At 41.8% G+C, this 21,905-nt stretch overlaps 2 protein-coding genes across 2 annotated transcripts; one reads left to right on the forward strand and one right to left on the reverse strand.

Annotated features, from left to right (window-relative positions):
- Position 1: 1 nt before the first annotated feature.
- Positions 2–6,802, reverse strand: mtx3 (metaxin 3). The gene is made up of 9 exons (XM_062542906.1): positions 6,360–6,802; positions 5,230–5,299; positions 5,027–5,103; positions 4,715–4,807; positions 4,439–4,621; positions 3,605–3,681; positions 3,137–3,294; positions 2,723–2,811; positions 2–2,413 (listed from the first exon to the last, which is right to left on the reverse strand). Exons 1-9 carry the CDS (start codon positions 6,438–6,440, stop codon positions 2,321–2,323), a joined length of 921 nt encoding a protein of 306 aa, XP_062398890.1. The 5' UTR covers positions 6,441–6,802; the 3' UTR covers positions 2–2,320.
- Positions 6,803–10,781: 3,979 nt separating this feature from the next.
- On the forward strand, positions 10,782–21,872 carry thbs4a (thrombospondin 4a). Its single transcript, XM_062542879.1, has 22 exons — positions 10,782–11,034; positions 11,643–11,840; positions 11,961–12,211; positions 12,356–12,458; positions 12,704–12,789; positions 12,893–12,944; positions 13,095–13,261; positions 14,230–14,367; positions 14,669–14,746; positions 15,103–15,294; positions 16,144–16,248; positions 16,357–16,464; positions 16,578–16,737; positions 17,752–17,870; positions 18,186–18,238; positions 18,351–18,532; positions 18,621–18,799; positions 18,987–19,035; positions 19,254–19,450; positions 20,475–20,647; positions 20,884–21,023; positions 21,302–21,872. The coding sequence occupies exons 1-22, from the start codon at positions 10,959–10,961 to the stop codon at positions 21,361–21,363; spliced, it is 2,868 nt and encodes a 955-aa protein (XP_062398863.1). The 5' UTR covers positions 10,782–10,958; the 3' UTR covers positions 21,364–21,872.
- Positions 21,873–21,905: the final 33 nt, after the last annotated feature.

Here is a 21,905-nt window from a genome sequence, read left to right on the forward strand (position 1 = left end):
AGAGGAACAAAATTACAGAATTTTATTGCATATATTCCATTCTTTTATGAGTTTTGAAAATAGTGTGATGTGTCTTACTATTTAAAATAATGAAACATTTAAAAGAAACAAAATGTTTTATACCCTATGGCCTTTCATCATGCACCCGTTCAGCGATCAATGTAACAGGTTAACTCTTGATTAGGACATACTGCCACACCATGGCAAATTCCTCTGAAAACCTGCCCCGGCTAGAATATATTTCTCCAACTCCACTGCTTCAGATTGTGCACAATGAAGGGCCATTACATTACTTGACAAAAAAACAACAAATACACAAACAAATTCAAGCATTCTGTACATTCTTATTGTATGATATGTTAAGTGACAACATAAAATCAAAGTGAAAGTGCATTACTGATGCAGTACAATGGTAAAAGTGGCTGCTGGAGAACAAAATGGCATCTACCAGAACAATCAACCTCTGCCCAGAGCTGTGTGTAGGTATTGGACCACTCAACAATTATTTATAGACTCAGCAGGGTAGGATTTTGGTTCAGACCATCATTTAACTGAGCATATTCATAATATTTTTTTGAATGTCACAAATACAAAGTCGGCTAAATCAAAAGCAGAAAATAGACCTGTCCTATTCTGAACAGTAACTGAGACCATGGTAGTTTAGCTTTTCTTGTAAGGCATACCATATGTATCCCGTTTCCAAAACTGATCTTTTGGTGCCTTCCAAGAACAGAGGTTTGATTGAGTATAGACAAGAGGATATCCCTTTTGATAAAAGCAAAGCAAAGCAAAACAAATCACAAAAGGCACACCATGCTCACCACAAAGACCTGCAGGACACACACAACATTCAGCCTGTTGAGATAGCAGCTACCTCATACACCACTGAGACCATAGCGACACACAAATAACGCACAGCGCAGAGAATAGACAATGATACCAAAAGGCTACTGAGAAAGAAAAGAACTTTCATGTTGTGTTGTGCTAAACTAATTATGAATGCAGACATACTGCATGGGACTTTCTAAAGCACAATCAGATAAACATTAAAGGTTGATGATATAAACAACACTGCTTTAACGCGTTGGTTTGTTTTCAAGATATGTTGCAACAAGAGCATCAAGCTGTTGTAGAATCCAACTAATTTGTAGTATACAGCATGGCTAGTATTTACACTTGGCTTTCATATAATACAGTACGGAGTGGGACAATATACTGCCATGCAGAAACTAGGGCCACATACTGTAACTGTGGGAACAAACTGCATGGTATTTTCACAAAAGCCCTTTTTTCAATTGCCCAATAAAAGCACTGAATTGCAAGCTGTATGCCCCATACACTGCATGACTTTCATTCATATGTGCGATTGTTGTTATTGACATGCCCTGTCAAAAGTATATTTCATCTTCAACACATATTCATCTACATATTCTTATGATAAAAAATGCTGCACACAATTTCAACCTTTCTTGGGTCAAGGATTATCTTTTTCACAAGGCTTAAAGGTGTTGATGCCTTGTCAACATTTGCCTGGTACAGTTTTGAATTTTGAAAACTAGCTTTGTTTTGCCAACCCAGAAACAAATGTGTTTACTGTCCATAACAGTACTTGTAGATAAAAACCTGATGCAGACAATGTCGTAGTAAATGTTCAGTATATCAGAGCATTAAATGTTGCCTTACCTCTAAATCTCAATATAAAGGTCTCATGCATAAGTATGGAGCAGCACACAGTGGTATAAAAACAATTCAGTAGGCAGCCAACACAGTCCTCCCCTGCATCAGACAGAACTTCAGAATGGAGACATTACATGAAGCTGAACATGCCAAGTATTATGATCAAATTCATACAGCTTTCCCCTTTGTCTCTCATGTTTCATACATCAAAAGGCTGTACCTCATAAGTATCATCCCTGTTATACAGTATTTGCTAATATTACACGTGTAATCTAGATATCCTTCCCTAAAACTAATGGAATTCCATTCTAACCTTACCAGCTATGGGAATTGCAGTAAGAATACTAGGAATATAGCCAAATAAGCTATGCTATGTGCTTTGGACAGAATGTTTAGGTTCCTTGATCAAACACACTGGCAACAGATCTTCACTACCCTCACAAGTGGTCAGGGAAAAGTCCATAGCATGGACAGTCAGCAGCAAGAAGACAGTTTCTCTGCATACAACACAACACGTTTGTGTGAGTATTAGTGCAGAAGCTTTAGTGAATCTGTTGTGGAATGCCACTGCAATGAAGGGGGTGGGGGTGTAGTGGGGGGACAGGGGCGGCTTTTTGGAAGGTTCTCCAGCCACAGAGGGCCGTTAGGCTGGTGTGGAGTTTTTAGACCTGGCTGCCGGCCTGTGGTCGGACCTGTGGGGACGGTGCTGAGGACTGCTCCGCAGGTTGTCATCCATCTGTCCGGAATGAGAAGCATGACAACACAAGTCAACACAAGACAACTGTATCTTTTTTCACAGGCACAGCCATCTTCGTAACTGGAATTAGCATTTTCATTTTTGTTATGGTTCTTGTTTTTGTTGTTGCAAGGTGACCTTGAGTGCCATGAAAGGCGACCCAAGTAAAATGCATTATTATTATCATCATCATCATCATCATCATCACAATTATTATTATTATGAATTAAACATATTTGCAGTACAACAGCATAATAATAATAATAATAATAATAATATCAATAATATAAGAAGAAGAATAAAAGCAACCTTCTCAATAAGGTTGGACTCCTTGTTGACCAGCTGTGTCAGTTTCTGAAGGTTTGCATCTACTGGCTCCTGAATAGCTGGAGGAGGCTCTGACGAAGCGCAAGAGAAAGAAGGGCAGGGAAGAGCAACAAGCAGAGAGCCAGACAGAGTGAAACATTGACAGTGTTATGGAATCTGTTCCAAAACGGAAATAGAGATTTACATGATTTGACAAATGATGGAGCACTTTAGAGTAAAGCCCTGTAGACATAACAGAAACCCAGCTTCTGTTTATTGCCCCACACACACACATACAGTACGAGAAAGCACTTCCTCCAGCTTCTATGAAAGCATTCCCAGCTTATAAAGGCAAAATAGGATTTCTCTGCGGCAGACACATCATTCTAAGACACTGAGGTGCTCACGGGAGCTCACCTGGTGGATTCTCTGTGAAGAAGTTCTTGAGGACGACATTGCAGAATTGGCAGAGGTTGCTCAGCTGTTTGAGGTGCTGCTGAAGCTGCCCGCTGGAGAGAGGGGCTTTATGAAGGGGGGCGATGTACCCAAACACAAAGGCATCAAGGCTTGTAGGCCTGCAGGGAGGACACGTGATAAAGTATGTAGTTACTCCATGAGAAAAAGTGGTTCTTCTCAAATAAACTGAATTGAAAAATCCTGCCACATTGATCATCTCTGGATCAGTGAATCAATGTTTTTTTTTACATTACGGTATTTACAAAGGATGAGCAAGACTTGATCATGTCACAATAACTTTCTTCTCTTAAAAGTTAAACTTCACCAAAACACATGGTTTTCTTGAACAAAGTAAAGTTTGGGAAATGTAACACTTGACACTATTACTTTGGACTGCTGAAATGACCACTACACAATGGCATGACTTACGTGTTCCCAAAGAAATACTGTGAGGTACCCAATCGATGTGACAGCAGGTTCAGGCACTCCTTGGCTTCGCTGTAAATCTGAAAACACAGCCAATTCATAATTTCAGTTTGTATGATTCTCGGAATCAGACAATGCAACCACCCACAAATCATTTCCAATAATTTGACATGGCCTGCAGCTGTTCCAAGCTACTGGCAGTAAGTGGCATGTTCTCATAGTGCAGATATTTGGCATCAGCCTAGCGCCTTTGGAATGAAGGACACCAGGTCACTTCATTATTGGCGCTAATCAATACAGACGCTCAGAGGATGTCTGCTCTCTTTTCTGCCCTTTCATTATAACCAGGAGTCCAGGGCAGTGAGCTCATGACTCTCTCTGGGCACGGCTCTGCACGCTCGCTCTGGCCGTCGACGAAGAGATCCTCTCCCCTCTCGTCTCCTACGGGAGATAAACACTTTTCCATCTGCTCAAAAAGAAGGGGGGGAAAAAGCAATCCCAGAGAGACCCAAAACCGCAGCCGCCGGTCAGACAGGCCTGGAAACTTTGAAGGGGCCAAAACCAGTGGTTTGATATCCCCTGCAGGTTTCAACGCTGAGTAACTTTTTTTTTTATTAGAGCAAGACTGTCCCGGTTCCTGACCTGTATGTAGACGCATATTGTAGCAGTGTCCGGGAACATGCTGAATTACTGAGTGACTTCAACTCACATCCATAAAACAGCTAGAGATTTGGCCAGTCCTCTGACAATGACACAGTTTGAAATAGCAAAACCAAACAGGTCCAGTTTATTTTCATACCTAAAGCGCTTATGTGTTTATACAGTGATCTACCACACCTTTCCCTCCACCTCTGTCAAGGTGCAGTACGGAGACTCTCCTTTGGTGAGCATGATGCGGGAAAGCGCCAGGCTGGCCTGTCGTCCCGGAACGAAGAAGTTGAGAGGGAAGGGAGAGTGCGATGCGAACCATGGCCTCGTCAGGTTGATGTAGTTTTCTGCATCCACCCAGAATGTGTGCAGCTGGAAAAAGACATCACATGGCACTTTTTTTTAACAAACAAGCGTATAGTGTATAGAAAGTACTTGTGGAAGGTGTGGTTTGTTGGTACCTACCAGTGCTGGTCTTAACTTCTCTTCCAGTAGTGCAATGTAGGCCATGGTATCAGCACCTTGTTTGGCTGTCAGTTCATAGTCAGCATTCAACCTCTGTTTAAGACATTGAATATCAACAGTGTCAAATGAACAGACCTACCCTTAGATAAGTTTAATGTAAAAATATTTGTATTTAAACCGGCCAATTTAGAGAAACATTACACTTTCATGTGGATTTGTATATAACTTGTCAGATGTTCAAAATACTTGACCAAATCAAGCATATCAATGAAAGGTCAAGTAGGTAACATGCGTGAGTCATTTCTGTGAGACCTGTTTTCTGAGGAAGTTGAGTATTTTTGCGGGCTCTATTACTGTGCATCCATCGAAGTGGAGTTCTGGAACAGTGGCTGTATGAAACACACATCTCATTAGATAAGTTATCCATCACCTGTACATAACAACACATGCTAAATCACCATCAACCAAAAAGCAATTATTATATGCCAGATGTGTTGCAGTAATCAAATGCCTACCTGTAATCGTCCTCCATGTCCAGTCAATGGGCTTAACAGAGATCTTTGCACCTGCAAATTTCCCATAAGCCTAAGAGAACATGCATTGTTACGAAACAAATTAAAGACAACATCATGATCAAATTTCAACTGTGACTGTTCAAACAAACAACTTGTAACACACTTCAAACTGTTTCAAGTCGAGAGACCTGATAGAGGAATGGATGCTTAAAAGATGCAGAGGACCAGGATCATGGAGCAGGGATGGACAGAATTCTACTCTACATTCTACAAAGCCAGCGTAAACAGCTAGAAGTCCCACAGCAACACAAGGGAGGACAGGACACAAGACGGGAACAGTCTGTTTTGCTTCTGCTGATGATCTCAAACACTGAACTACTTAACAATGTCATTACAAACAAAGAGGATATTTTACAAAGTTGGAATAAAAGGTAAAGGGATACAAAATACACTTTTTTTTTTTTTTTTTTAACATAAGCAGCGCCAAAGTTTAGCTGGACAAAGGCTTGGAGAGCTAGGCCTAAACGTTGCCCAACCCAAGTGTATTTGTCCCTGAAAAATAAGCACCTTGAGGAATATACCTCTAAATCTAAAAGCTGCAACACCTTCCGACTACTATCAGGGGAACACAGCACTACCACGGCTACTTAATTAAGGGAAGCCTCCAGTTATGTCCTACCTACTCAGTCGTGAAGATAGCCACCATGAAGCTGACCTTGGGAAATAAAGATCAGTCAGCCCTGTAGAACGGTAACTGCAGATGACAGCTAGCTCACTTATTGTTTCTCCAAAGACTAGCATTGTTTGTATTTAGCTAGCTAGCATCTAGCCTTGTCAAAACCTTGCTGGCTTAAAATAACGTTGACGTCGCTTTCGCAGCTTTGCCCTATCCTGATAAAACATAACGAGGAACCGACATTCACGACGAACAATAAGGTCATGTTAGTTTGCGTGCGCTTGCAACCAAAAGACCTTAAGTTGAGTTGCCAATACTGCAAGTTAGCCTACAAATGTTAGCCTGCTTAGGTAGCCCATAGTCTCCTCGTCGATCTTCAAATACAGCACAATAAAGTTACAAATAGAAAGGGTTGTGACTTAGACTGATAGCATGCAAAGATAAGCACATTTACCAGAACAATTAGTGATTCAAAATGCACAGAGGGCAGGTCCCAATCGCCTCCCCAGCATCTCAGTTCCATGGGAGTCGCCATGTTTGATTCTAGGAACCGTGACCTGCATTTATATGACTCGTATGTGTTTATAAGTATATCTGCGCGTTCTTAAACCTTACATATTAAATTCAGTCGTTGCCAGTTCAATCTCAAGAAAGCTAAGAACAACTGGTGCTGACATACGTTAGGTCCGCAAATTAACCGTTTATCCACCTGCTGAATGTCAAAATTCAAGTCAGATATCCCGAAGAGGGATCCAGGCATACTCCACCCACTGAGGCTGTCCCACTCTGGACGCACTTCCCGAAACTGCCATTTCTTGAGCATCTGATGTTTCACATAATTTTACTGTTTGAGCGTTTTGTTGAACGACATTTACGGGAAATGCATGTAAACCTGATGTAAACAGCACTGTCGGTAGCCTGCCTTTAGCTACAATAATGCACAGCGTTTGCTAGGCATAGGCTAGTTTAATTTTCACACAGCCACACACTTCATTGAATGAAACGTGTATAATCCAAGTAATGAGTTTCAACTCAGAGGCAATAACATTTGGCCAAGGTGATGCTGAATTTGAACTTTTTCTTGCATGCATTAGGCGGGGGGTGTGAGTTAAGGGGTCCCATCACACTAAAATATCCTAGAAAAGAATGGAATTGTTGTATATCTAAAATATGCCTGAAAAGGTTACTAAAATCCCTGCTTAACTGTGAACAGTTTTGATTCTAGCATGTTCATAGGTTAGACTCCGCCACTTCAGGCTCCATCACCCAATGTGGGACAACCGGGGTCTGACAGACAAATAGCCTTACTTTCAAAAATGCAATGTAGGTTTATAGTCCAGTAGTAATAGGGTCAAACCCGGAACAAATTAGTAACAAGCTGAATTTTTCAGGATATGTTCAGAATACCTTAAGGAATAACATACTAAAAGTCCCCGTGAATCCCCCTTGTGCTCTCTGAGATATTCAAGATGGCGTCCAAAATGCCCGCTATTTGGAGATATTTCCACATCTCAGGCTTAAAACCTAATACAAATGCAATTAAAAGGTCAAAATATATGTTTTATAGGGCAAGTAAGTCAATTTCATCATTAGTTTATTGAATGGAGACATTTCATAATAATACAGTTACCTCGTATTGGAACACATGCTAAAGTTGACTGTATAAAATCGTCTTTTGGAAATTGATCTTAATGCCTTAAATGGAAAAAATAGGAAATATCCAACCTTTAAGGAGATCAATTTTGTCTGTGAATAATATCATAATGGTTTTTATTTCAGTTAGCCTATTAGCTGGTTTCATTCTCATTGAGCTCAATGCAATTCAAACCAGCTAATAGGCTAACTGAAATAAAGCCATGCTATCTCTTGGTGGTGAAGGGTATGTGATGATGTGGGGTTATTTTAATTCCAAAGGCCAAGGGTTCTTTATCAGGGTGCATAGTGTCCTGGATGGATCCATTTATTTTAAATAAATAAATGAATAAAAAATCGTCCTGCCTCTATGGGAATTTTAACACATAGGGTTAACATAGGCGTTCCAATACTTATGACCCCTGTATTTTAAGGAAAACATTTATTTATTTACGATACATTATTCATTCATGATATTTCCTAATTTTTTCATAGAGTGTACCGTCACACCGGTGTGACAGGAATGTTGGAAAACTAGATGTAGCCTACCGCAAAGGGATACACAGTATGACCGCCGCTCAGTCCTGCACATTCTCTCCGCAAATATCAATCACGCTTTTGTTTCCATCGCCTACTCCATCCCCTATTGCAACTTTTCTGTATGTAAATGAGTGTGTGCATGTGCGCTTGCTTTTGTGTATGAGTGCTTCTCTGTCTATGAGTGTGTGTGTGTGTGTCTGCTTGTGTGTGTGTTTTATGTGTCTCTATGTGTATATGTTCACTGTGTTCTCTGCCGTCACTGTCACTCCAATATCAGATCACACACTCACACACACACACACACACACACACACACACACACACACACACACACACACACGCACACACACATACGCAGGCACACACTCTCACACACACACACACACACATACGCACGCACACACACACACAGAGAGAGAGAGAGAAAGAGAGAACACACACAGACACAGAGAGAGAGAGAGAAAGAAAGAGAACACATACAGAATACACACAGAACATGCACATACACACATACAAACACACATGTATACACACATGCAAACACACACACATGTATACACACATGCAAACACACACACGGGCACACATAAACGCACCCATACACACAAACACACACACACACAGGCTATAGTACATCACACACACACTCACTTCACAGCTCCGGTGGTCTCACAAAACTTACTCAAAGGTGTGTGTGTGTGTGTGTGTGTGCACTGTGCATCTGTGTGTGTGTGTGTGTGTGTGTGTGTGTGTGTGTGTGTGTGTGTGTGTGTGTGCACTGTGCATCTGTGTGTGTGCGTGTGTGTGTGTGTGTGTAAGGTGTGTGTAGGTGTGTGTGTGTGTGTGTGTGCACTGTGCATCTGTGTGTGTGTGTGTGTGTGTGTGTGTGTGTGTGTATGTGTGTGTGTGTGTGTGTGCACTGTGCATGTGTGTGTGTGTGTGTGTGTGTAAGGTGTGTGTAGGTGTGTGTGTGTGTGTGTGTACTGTGCATCTGTGTGTGAGTGTGTGTGTGTGTGTGTGTGTGTGTGTGTGTAAGGTGTGTGTAGGTGTGTGTGTGTGTGTGTGTGTGTGTGTGTGTGTACTGTGCATCTGTGTGTGTGTGTGTGCCTTCACCATACCAAGAGATTAGCATGGTTTTATTTCAGTTAGCCTATTAGCTGGTTTGAATTGCATTGAGCTCAATGAGAATGAAACCAGCTAATAGCTTAACTGAAATAAAACCCTTATGATACTTATTCACAAACAAAATTGATGTCCTTAAAGGTTGGATGTATCCTAATTTTTTCCATTTAAGGCATTAAGATCAATTTCCAAAAGACGATTTTATACAGTCAACTTTAGGATGTTTTCCAATACTTATGGAGGTAACTGTATTATTATGAAATGTCTCCATTCAAGAAACTAATGATGAACTTGACTTACTTACCCTAAAAAACATATATTTTGACCTTTTAATTGCATTTGTATTAGGTTTTAAGCCTGAGATGTGGAAAAATCTCCAAATAGCGGCCATTTTGGACGCCATCTTGAATATCTCAGAGAGCACAAGGGGGATTCACGGGGACTTTTAGTATGTTATTCCTAAAGGTATTCTGAACATATCCTGAAAAATTCAGCTTGTTACTAATTTGTTCCGGGTTTGACCTTATTTTGAGCTAATGCTCTTGGACTATTATTCAAGAGTAGAAACATCCTGAGATGGCACAACAGGTGTTACCCATAGCCTAGTTTAAGATTGCCTCATGACTCAATGTTCAGATTCAAGAATGAGAATTATTTTACATGAAAATGTGTTTCTGGTAGAATGTCCCATCTAATTATCTTCCATTAGGCCTACTTCCATTTAGGCTATTGAATTATTTTCTCAGACTTTTTGGAGTTTGGTGGTTCAGTAAATTCTGCTTTGTTATCGGGGTAGTCTGAACATTGTTTGGGACCACCTCTTCCTTTCTCTAATTTTTTAAGGATGCCATGGTTAAACCCTATTATTGGTTGGATACAGCTTACTTAGGCTAATTGAAAAGCAAATATTGAGTTTTTGATCCCACCAAAGTTGGGGCAAGAAGGTTTTAAATAGCCCATTTCTGTGTATTGAATCAGTGAAGGCGTGTGCATGAGTGAATATTTTTGACCATCTGTATAACAGCACTGTCTTTTATTTATTATCTATACACATATTGAGTTTTGAGAGGTTGTGTAAACTTGGCTCAACATGTCTGAACTTATGACTCATAAAGTTTAGCCTTTGGCAAGTTAAAGTCCAGCAGGACCAGGTCAGTGGTAGCCAGCCCAGCACCTGCTACCCAGTCGGCCCCTGTTAGTTATCTTGCAGTCTCACTCAATCCAGAATTTATAGAGAATAGTTCTAAACCTAAAAGGGTTGAATAAGTTGTATTTCCCCTTTCGGCTTTTCTTGATCATTTCCATGCTTTCTGTTTCACATTAAATAGGCTACTTGAAACTTTTGTCATTGTGATGTGGTGTATTGATGAAAAGGTTGCCGGTCAGTAATAATTATCATGAAGGACAAGAAAAAAAAATGTATCTCTATTTTCAGATTATTAGAAAAAACAGAGAGACTTCAGTGTGTTGACGTGAAGGAGACAGTTTAGGGGGAGGTCTTTGGTCTCACCTTCCCTCCATAAATCCATGTGAGAAGAAGTATAAACCCTCTGAGCACAACTCAGATTCTCAGTCTCCACACTGCAGTGCAGAGGTCTGCAGTGAGTCAGAGAGAAACACCTCTTCAGAGAGCTCTCTGCTTTTGCAATTGGGCTAAACTTACACATTACTCACGCTGTGTAATCCACGTGTGCACTATTATCCTGCTGCCGTATTCAGACTGGATTAATAGCCTTGGATCTTCAGAAAAAGAGGAAAAATGAGTTGGAAATGGACCGTGCTCTCCTCAGTGATTTTACAGCTTTATTTCTCGTGTGTGAGATCCCAGGGAACTGGTAAGTAGCTGAATCACTGCTACTGTCAAAAGTGCTTTATCAGACTATTGTCTGTTTTTCCAATTATATGATATGAGGTGTTTAGTTATACAGATAAACTCTGTATAAGTTATACTGATCAATGTTGAGGACAGGAAAGAAAGCCAGACATATAGGCTATGTGCTATAATGTACCTCTAATTACTTTGCCTTGCTGCATACTTGTATATGACTTTGAAACTAAGCCTGGACTCTGGATAGTTAGAGCAAGTTCATTCAAGTGGACAGAATTTACTTCAGGCATTCTGGTTAAGTGGCACTCCATAAATTTTAGAAGGTTGCAAAATGCTCAGCGTGATTGCCTTGATGTATGGCAGTCACAACAGGTGTGAATTCAAACACTTTATTAAACTGCCCTCAGACATGTCATAGCGGCTACCAGCCATATAGTAAAACGTATTTTTATGAGATCCCTGTTTGCCAAATGAAGTGCTTTGATATATAAGATATTAAATCGCATGACTGAGCTAGTGTTTTTTGTATTTATCCAGGTGATCTTTATGGATGTGTAATCGCAGATTATTCATTCAAGGTGTTATTACTAACTGCCCATGCTTTTATGTTCACAGTGTATGATCTCATGGGATCATCCGACTGTTTAGCAGACCTGTTACAAGGTGGACTCAGAGGCCGAGCGCTGAATGAAGCGTTCGTTCTAGCCACCTTCCAGATGAAGAGCAAAGCTCCCACACACGTGTTTAAGATTTACAACCCCCAGGACAACAGCGAACACTTGGATTTCGTGGTGCAGGGGAAGCTCAATAAAGGTGAGCTCTTTTAACTTAATGACACTAACTGCCTGGAATGAGAGCTTGACAAGTGTTGCACAGACCCACTGTCTTCCCCCTGCAAATTCACACATGTACTCTGCCTTTGCTGTTCTGTAGCTACACTTCGATACCAGAAGAGCAATGGGAAGGTAGGCCAAGTAGTCCTGGGCGACACATCACTGGCAGATGGGCGCACACACAACCTTATGGTGCAGATGACAGGCCTGCAGTCAGGCCCCTCCAAGATGGCTGTCTATGTGGACTGCAATTTGGTGCAGACAGTTGACGATCTGCCGGCAGCGTTCAAGCCTGGAGTGCCTCCTGGACATAACAAGGTGGCAATAAAGAAAATGCCATCTACCTCACAGGTGAGTAGGTCCTGGTATTCAGTCTGTCATTTCTGCAGCATACTACTGTGGTCCATGTTGTCAAACATGGGCATCTCTAAAATGGTCACATTTGAAAATAGTGTGACATTCTGAAGGGTGGTATTTTTGTGTCATCATTATCAGGACCAACTGAGGGAGCTTCAGCTAGTGATTGAGGACACAGTTGAGAATGTGGCCACTCTGCAAGACTGCCACTTTCCGCAGACCGAATCTCTGCAGCTCTTGGGTGAAGTTTGGAACAGTTGTCCATTTTAAAAAAGACCAGCTGTGACTTCACTTGACAGCACTGTTATGTCTGAGTTAGAAAAGTATGCATTAGGCCTATGATACTGTATACTGGACATTTAGCTTTTAGAGCATATGTGAGCTGATTTGCAAGTGTTATATCAACAAGAGGAATATATGTGAGCTGATTTGCAAGTGTTATATCAACAAGAGGAATATATCTTCAATCATAAAAATTCCTTACAGGAATCACCACAACGAAGATGGAGTCTCCTGAAATATTAGTCCTTACTAAGATGGTCTCAGAACTCAAAGACCTGCTCCTTCAGGAGGTACTGCACAACATCCTTGTGATTCATAACTAAATGCCATGTTATACTCCAAAAAGATTTCCAATATATTGCTAGTTTAATTGTAGCCTATGTGTTCCAACAGATGAAAGATACGCAGTATCTGAAAGACAGGATCACTCAGTGCTTGCCATGTGGTAAGTGCTTTGTTTCACCAACAGTAGCCTTGAGGGCATATGACTGAGCAGTTGTTTGATTGCTTTGAGGAGTAGCCTTAATCCTCATGTAACGAGGACGGTGACTTTGGGCGACGTGTTAACTGAGGCGTTTGATTGGTTGAACTTCAGACGGGGCTGGCCCACCACTATCTGGCATACGGAACCCAGACGACACCTGCGGCTCGCTGAGGTGCTTCGGAGGGGCCCAATGCGTCAGGACCGCGCAAGGGGTCGAGTGCCCGCCCTGTCCCGAGGGATTCACTGGGGACGGCGTGAACTGTGATGATGTTGATGAGGTACTGCTGGTTTCTCAGTTTCTCCCAAAAGCAGCATTGCCATGTGTTTGGCTTGAATTTCTTGATTGGACCTGAGAGTGAAACGGCTGGTTAAAATTGGAAAATCACATGTGGCTGTTTCATTGGGCTATTTTGAGAGCATTTTGGTCAGTGTGGGACTTTGAGTTATTCGTTACCTCACTGGTGTTTTTAACAGGGTCTGCAAAAGCAACAAAGTCCAACACTCAGAAACAAACTTATTGTATCTGACATGTACAAATAAAGATTAATTAATAATCAGTGAAGTTGGAAATGCTCCAGATGTGACTACACACATACAGTGCTAGTACAGCTAGGGAAAGCCAATGTTCTGTCTGGAATCAAAGTGTACGTATTGCAAGTACATGGGCAAAACAACCAGTACAACTGTTCTCTTTTCTCTGCACGACACAAACAAAGAAGCTTTGCTCAAGTCCAATCTTGATGGACAAAATGGAAAACTAAATTGTTTACTGGGCACTACGTAATTTCCTCCAGTGAACATGAAGGAGGCGTTTAGAGGCTCCCTGGTCTGTTTTCCATGACTCATTTGTGTTATCTATCTCAACTCGCGCGTCCAGGCAGAGGCCACGTTTAATGACCAGTGGTCACACACAACACGTTTAACGATCTGTGGCCAGACAATGCATTACTGTTCTGAAGTAACTATGAAAAGTGTGTTCACCACTTTCCCTCACATCCTCTGTCTCCTACGTAAACTTTATTAGAAATCACTTACAGCAAACATTTATTATATTGATAGTATATCAATCCAACCTACCAACAGTATCCATCCATTGTGATCTATTCTATCAATGTCCATTCCGCACTACAAAGAGAGAGTAAGGTTACACAGATTATTGACAGATGCAGTTTTTTGGAATGTAAAAAGTCTTTGTGCTGGGCTGTGTGGTCTACTTGCTCTGAGTGAATGCTTTGATGTGCCACAGTGTCAGTTCAACCCCTGCTACCCCGGGGTGCGCTGCATCAACACGGCGCCAGGTTTCCGCTGCGAGAGTTGCCCTCTGGGCTACGCCGGTCCGGAGGTCCGTGGCGTGGGCATCGCATACGCGCAGGCCAACAGGCAGGTGAGTCATCGCCGTCCACACAAGTAACCGCTTGTGTTCGAGCAAGACCATGTACAGTAAGGTCTAACCTTTCATGAGGAGAAGTTTTTTTTGCTCACATCTTCATCTTGAGAGTGCTTTTTGGCAAGGCATAAATACTTTTCAGGTTGATATTTTTGAATCCAGTGAGGGGAAAGACAAATGCTTTTAAAATGACATGGTTAAGTTTTGTTTTAGGAGTAAATGCATATGATTTCAGTCACTTGACTTCATTGCTGTTGAACAAAGATACAACATACACTGAACTGTTTGCCTCCCTCAGGTGTGCAATGACATAGACGAATGCCAGATTGGCAACAATGGAGGCTGCAAACCAAATTCTTTCTGTCACAACACTGCGGTAAGAAGTGATATTATACATTTCCTGTCATTTCCTTTTTGTTTCATGAAAGTGTTTGGAATGGAAGGATTGGAAATGTATTATATGTGATGTAAATGAATGGAGAAGTTTTGTATATACTGTAGTTGTATAGATAAAAGGAAAATGGATGGAACCAAACAATTGACATGGTGTATTATCTTTGAGAACATGACATGACAAAATCCATGCTTTCATGTCACTCTTGTCTTACCTTTCCTTGTCTCTCACTCTTGCCACTTCTCTCTCTCTCTCTACCTCATTTCTCTCTGTGTCTGTCTGTCTGTCTGTCTGTCTGTCCCTGTCGCTCTCTCTCTCTCTCTCTCATTCTCTCTCAGGGCTCATTCCGCTGTGGGAACTGTAAGGCTGGCTACAGCGGGGACCAGGTGAGGGGTTGCTCACCTGACACAGGTCGACAGCAGTCCGGCCCTGGGACCACAGGGGATCGGCGGTGTAGTGACGGCCGGCCCAACCCCTGTGACGAGAATGCTGAGTGTATTGTGGAGGCGGACGGAAGCATCACCTGCCAGGTAAGGCCACTAGTCTCAAGAGCATCACACACCATGCAGGGTTAACGTGTTCAGACTTAGTGTTGTGTCCTATTATTCTTTGAACACATGAATTCATTCAGTCCAGTTCACAAGTGTGATGGCCTGTAGCTAAATGTTTACGGCCACTTTGAACATAATGTATTTTAATTTGTGAACACTGTAATGCACAGACCAATTGAACATGATGTGTTTGTAGATATAACGGTGTACTAACATCAGCAAACCCTCGGTAATATGAATAGAAAAAGATTGAGGTCAGTGCATGGGCATTGGTGAGTTGTCAGCACTTGTTAGCTAGTCCCTCATGATAAGGGCTGTCACATCAAGAGAAACAGACATTTTGTTTACATAAGATCAACACTTAAGCATCAATTTCAAAGGTGTCTTGAGCAAGAAAGGAGGATTTGAAGAATATACTCGCACAAAATCCAGTAAGGAATGGTAAAAATGTCTCCTGAAAGCTCCACTGTCTCATAAAAATACTGTAGAAGACAGATGAGGATTTATTAGACCAATGGTTGGAGCACAACATACAGACTAAATTTGTGGTTACTGACATTGACAAGTCAGTTTTTTTTTTTCTTTTTTTGAGAATCATCTTACTTGTTGTAGTGTACATACTGTTTATATTTGATGTGTTCTTTCAACATGTTGTTTACTGAGTTTTTAGTACATCAACAAGAACAGACAACTTTTCAGTCAAGCCAGTGTGTGGGCAGGTTCTATCAATACCTAAATACACACCCAAGTAGTTATCTGTAATCAGTCTTTATTAATTGTAATTTATTCAGTTAAGTTAATAGTGTAATCCTTCTTTTTTTCCGTTAGTGCAAAATTGGATGGGCTGGCAATGGCTACTCTTGTGGCAAGGACACAGATATTGATGCCTACCCTGATAAGGTTCTTCCGTGTCAAGATGCTAACTGCAGGAAGGTGACAAACTCAACCATCTATAGTATATCATATTGCCATTGTCATTGTCAATTTCCCAACACTATTTTTATATCACATGATGACACATAAAGTCTGCGCTGGTTTCAGGACAACTGTGTATTCGTCCCCAACTCTGGACAAGAGGATGCAGACCGAGATGGGAAGGGAGATTCGTGTGATGACGATGCAGATGATGACGGAATTATTAATGTGGACGTAGGTCGAGCATTATTTAACAACAACCAAATATCACGTTGCAGTTAGGGTTTGAAGTTCGGGAAGAGAGCTTCATTATTAATCTCCTCTCTCTTTATGGCAATTCACTATAGGATAATTGCTGGTTGACACCAAACCGAGACCAGAGAAACAGTGACAAGGATCTTCACGGGGACGCGTGTGACAACTGCCGTCTGATCGACAATCCTGACCAGCGTGACACAGACAGTGATGGCTTAGGGGATGCATGTGACGATGACATGGATGGAGACGGTAAAAAAATCACCGTCAGCATTGAGCTCACTGACACTATCCTACAGTATACACAGCCTTTCAGATTTTATTTTTCATTCCTGCCAGAGTGTAGCTTGCACAGTAGCTCTGTTTTCCTAAGAACCAAACCGTGTGTTCAAAGTTGTTTTGGCTCTTTCTCTCTCTCTCTCTCTCTCTCTCTCTCTCTGGAAGATTTTTTAGCACTTAGGTCATTTGCTTATAGGGGAAAACAGAAGCCTAAGTCTTACTCGCAGGCCCTGTCCAAATCATCAATTAAAATATGCAATTTGACATGAACCCTTGCCCACTGCGTAATGAGCAACAACAAAACTTAATAGGGTGCTCAGCTCTCGAATAATCGCAAACACACCAGGCCCTGTCTGGTTATTTCTGCCTGTCTGGAGGCATGGCACAGGTAGTGCACTTTTAAACTCTTATGAGTGGTCGAGTCACATGTGGAGAAATGGGCGCTGGCAAGACATTGACATTAACAGTCTGCTCGCAAGTGGCAGCCCTCCAAACCTTTGACTAGATCTTTCAAGGGCTTGGTCCTGTCTCCTCGTGCAAGAAACCACATTTCCACTGTGGACCCAGGGCCAACAGCTGATGACCAGTGGAAACTACCCCCCCCCAACACACACACACTTCCCCCCCAGCCCCCTCGCAGTTTCGCAGAAGCAGTTGCAGTTGCAGTGCCACCTCGCATCTTCGGCACGTGCGCGTGCAACACGCGGCCGGAGCACAAAGACTCATTGTGCTCTGCGAGCAGTCGGAAAAAAAGGGAAAAAAAAGAAAACATGCATGTTTATTTCCACAATTTTCGATTCCTTAAAAGTACTAGAGCATTTAGGGCACACAAATCGCCGTCTGCTGTCTGGTCTACTAAATTCCCCCTAGTTTGAAACTGGCCATTACAAGCTTGTTTAGTCTGTTATTCTTACCCATTTTATTTGTTTACTTTCACTAATGTATTTGGACACAGTGCTATTTCATGTGATTTGTTGCTTCTCCCAGGGCTGAAAAACATTCTGGATAATTGCCCAAGGGTGCCTAATGTCGACCAGTTGGACAAGGACAATGATGGTGTCGGTGATGCTTGTGACAGCTGTCCAGATGTACCAAACCCTAACCAGGTACAGTGTTCAAAGTAGAATAGCAGTTTACCATCCACCTATAGGTTGAAAGCAGAGGTGGAACACTCCAGCTTCAGTGAGTAAAAGTCTGACCATGTATTGGTTCTACCTAGCACAGGTGATATCATCAATTAGCTGCTCTACCTACTGTAGCTGTAGAGTTGTGCTAATTGGAATCAGCTGGTTTAAATGAATGGTTGGCACAGATATGTGGTAGGACTTTTACTCACTGAAGCTGGAGTGGACAACTAAATCATGCTTAAACAAGAGCTGTTAGATCATGCTTACCTATGGGTGTTCTTTGTGAAATTACAGTCTGACATCGATGACGATCTTGTTGGAGACTCGTGTGATACAAATATAGACAGGTATGGATTTTTGCACTCAACATATCACACAATGTAACTGATCAACGATCAACTTATCAATGATTTGAATGTGTTTTATTTAACCAACCTTGATGTTTCTCCTCTGATCCAGCGATGGAGATGGCCACCAGAACACCAAAGACAATTGCCCCGATGTCATAAACAGCTCTCAGCAGGACACGGACAAAGATGGCCTTGGAGACGAATGTGACGATGATGACGACAATGACGGCGTTCTTGATAACGTAGACAACTGCAGACTTGTGCCTAACCCAGACCAGAAAAACACAAACGGTAGTGACATGTCTTAAATCAAACAGATAAGGCATGCATTTATGATTTAATGAGGGTTTTTAGTCATTCCTCATGTCTTTCTGTACAGGTGGACAGTATGGCGATGCCTGTTTAGGTGACCTTGACCACGACAAGGTGATCGACCGCATAGACAGCTGCCCCGAGAATGCCGAGATTACCATGACAGACTTCCGGGCCTACCAGACAGTGGTGCTGGACCCCGAGGGTGATGCTCAGATCGACCCCAACTGGGTCGTCCTCAACCAGGTCTGATTTTGAATTTCCTTGAATTTCCCCTTGGGGATCATTGAAGTATCTATCTATCTATCTATCTATCTATCTGAGACTCTTCATTAGGATCATATGACACACACTGACACTATGGGCAATTCCAGCATTTTTTTTCGAGCAACATTTTAGAACTTGACCTTGAATCCATATCAATTTATTGTAGGGCATGGAGATTGTTCAGACAATGAACAGTGATCCTGGGCTTGCTGTGGGTATGTTTGCTCTTACACATTCTTGCTAAAAAAAACCCTTTCTATTTACTGGTATTACAAAATAATGTTAAAAAGGTGGCATAATGTAATGTAGTATGCATACTTCTTCATTATATGTTTTATTTATGCATTTAAGCACAGAAATCATCAGAATGGATTTCCGGACTGAACTGTTTTTGAAAGTACAGTTAGACTCACAGTGCTCTCTTTCATTCCAGGATACACTGCCTTCAACGGTGTCGACTTTGAGGGGACTTTCCATGTGAACACGGTGACCGATGATGACTACGCTGGCTTCATCTTCGGCTACCAGGACTCAGCCAGCTTCTACGTGGTGATGTGGAAGCAGACGGAACAGACCTACTGGCAGGCAGTGCCCTTCAGAGCCGTGGCCGAGCCTGGCATCCAGCTCAAGGTCCATTCAACGTCCACCTCGCCTGTTAACTCTGCACGGGAGATCCACTTTACACTGCATGCTTTCAGAGCACCTCATCAGTGGAAAATAGAAGACTACTGCTTATTGATTATTTATTCATAAAGTCTTAGTTTAAGGACATATGCATATTTAAATGCATCTATGAACTTTTTTTTTTAGATTCGATTAGATTCAATTTAACTTTATTAACATTGTGCAGAGTACAAGCACAAACACAAAGAAATGCAGTACAAAGACAAACTTGAGTTGTTCCTTTAACTTCAAGTTATGTCCTCTTGTAGTCGCAGCTCAACTCTGACAAAAAGTTGTGCACTTATACTCTATCGCTACAGCAGCGAATGTGGGTCAGCCTCTTAACTTTAATTGGCCTGTAGCAGGGAACGTGTTATTAGTCAAAACTATCAAATGGAATATGGACACACTCATGATACGGCTCATTCCACATGGAGTACATTCATTACTTGAATGAATGAGTATTAAACAGTCGGGCTTAAAGAAGCGTTATGATATACAACTTTTCTTAATAATCACACTTCTTGAGTCTAAGACTTAGACGCTTTCTAAAAAGTGTTTAGCAGCGATTTACTCATGGGTACACAACACATTGGAAACAAACAGAATGTCCGCACACTTGCTCCCTTTCAGTTTTTTTAATGATCACCACAAGTGAACGTTTTCGAGCTTGCACTCTTCATTAGTCTGACATGTTTGTTTCATTAGTCTACGTTTTTTTGTCCAGCACCTTTATTTTTTGGATGTGCGCATCGTTACCCTTTTTGACAATAAACATACCAATTGCAGGGATCATCACTGGAGCAACTTTGGGGGTTAAGAGCATTACTCAAGGGCACAATTATGACAGCCAAGAATGACTACCACTGAACAACCACTACTGCATGCTATCCAGGTGTCATAGCCACTACTGCCCCATCTAATATCAAATTCAGATGTCCACAATTCGTTCCCTCACCTGTCCCTGTTTCCTGTTGTGTTGTGTACACAGGCGGTGAAGTCAAAGTCGGGCCCTGGCGAGTACCTGAGGAACTCTCTGTGGCACACTGGCGACACCACGGACCAGGTGCGTCTGCTGTGGAAGGACCCGCGCAACGTGGGCTGGAAGGACAAGGTCTCCTACCGCTGGGCCCTGCAGCACCGACCTCAGGTCGGCTACATGAGGTGAGGCCGCTTTCTGACCCTATTGCGCAACGCACCCTGCTGGCCATAAGGGGATCTACAGCTGGAATTTTTAAAGATTGCTCCTGGACACCCTGTGCTTTGTCTGAAGTCCACCTTTCCTCACTGTTAACGCTCCTAATATGGAGAAAGCATCTGAGCTAGATCATTATGAATCAAATACAAAGCTCAGAATCTCAGATTAGAACAGAGATCCCATTTTATTTTTCTTTGCACAGGGTGCGTTTCTATGAGGGCCCGACGCTGGTGGCAGACTCTGGAGTGGTCATCGACACCAGCATGAGAGGTGGCCGACTCGGTGTGTTTTGCTTCTCCCAAGAAAACATCATCTGGTCCAATCTGAATTATCGTTGCAATGGTGAGTGAAAAACTTCTGGAAAGACTTCTGGTCTCAACCAACAATTGTTGGCTGAAGCTGAAGGGATAATGACTCACAATGAATATCTGACTATTGAGTAATCGTAATAATGACTATTATTAACTGGTTTCCAATGTGCATATTTTCATATGGAAATATCAATCAAGGAGCCTACCTTTTACTTATCTGTCAGAATTAAATCAGGATTTGAAACTAAAGTGGTTTGACAGCTTCAAATAATGACACTTTCCCCTTCTTCCCGTTTGTTCCCTTTACAGACACCATTCCAGCTGATTTCCAGGAATACAACACACAACTCTCGGGCAACTCAAGCCAGTAATCAAACAGGAGAATATAATGGCAGAATAACAAAATAGAAAGAATGTCAGAGATCATTAGTGTGGAAAGGAGAAACAGCATGAAGGCTCTACTCTGATCATTAGAACTCAACTCCAGAATGTCTAGGAGAGAGAAAGAAAGAGAGAGAGCAAGAGAGAGAGAGAGAGATAAACATACCAATAGAGAGAGAGAGAGAGAGAGAGAGAGAGAGAGAGAGAGAGAGAGAGAGAGAGAGAGAGAGAGAGAGAGAATTACATTACAACTACACATTATAACTAAGCTTTGAATATTACTTGGACTGCACCACATTGGCACGTAAACTTGTACGGTTACATTTTTCTCCATGTTTACGATAAATCTGAACTCAGTATTCTTTTGTCAGCATTGTTTACCAGCAGTTGAATAGTTATTTTTTGTCTGAATTAACAGCACATGATTCTTTAGGATCTTGCTGAATTGAATTTTCAACCATAACTCAACTCATTTAAAAATAAATATCTTAATAAATTATTTCAAATAACGTTTTCCTACAAATTTAAAAGT

This window comes from Sardina pilchardus, chromosome 8 (assembly GCF_963854185.1).
Source record: "Sardina pilchardus chromosome 8, fSarPil1.1, whole genome shotgun sequence".
Classification (NCBI taxonomy): domain Eukaryota; kingdom Metazoa; phylum Chordata; class Actinopteri; order Clupeiformes; family Clupeidae; genus Sardina; species Sardina pilchardus.

Excerpts from the sequence above, each read along its gene's own strand:
- mtx3 (XM_062542906.1), bottom strand. The coding sequence starts at position 6,440 with ATGGCGACTCCCATGGAACTGAGATGCTGGGGAGGCGATTGGGACCTG. Across the intron at positions 5,104-5,229 it reads GACATGGAGGACGATTACAG|CCACTGTTCCAGAACTCCAC; the intron begins GTAGGCATTTGA and ends TGTTTCATACAG. Across the intron at positions 3,295-3,604 it reads CAGTATTTCTTTGGGAACAC|GCCTACAAGCCTTGATGCCT; the intron begins GTAAGTCATGCC and ends TCCTCCCTGCAG.
- thbs4a (XM_062542879.1), top strand. The coding sequence starts at position 10,959 with ATGAGTTGGAAATGGACCGTGCTCTCCTCAGTGATTTTACAGCTTTAT. Across the intron at positions 12,945-13,094 it reads CACTCAGTGCTTGCCATGTG|ACGGGGCTGGCCCACCACTA; the intron begins GTAAGTGCTTTG and ends GTTGAACTTCAG. Across the intron at positions 19,451-20,474 it reads AGCCTGGCATCCAGCTCAAG|GCGGTGAAGTCAAAGTCGGG; the intron begins GTCCATTCAACG and ends TTGTGTACACAG.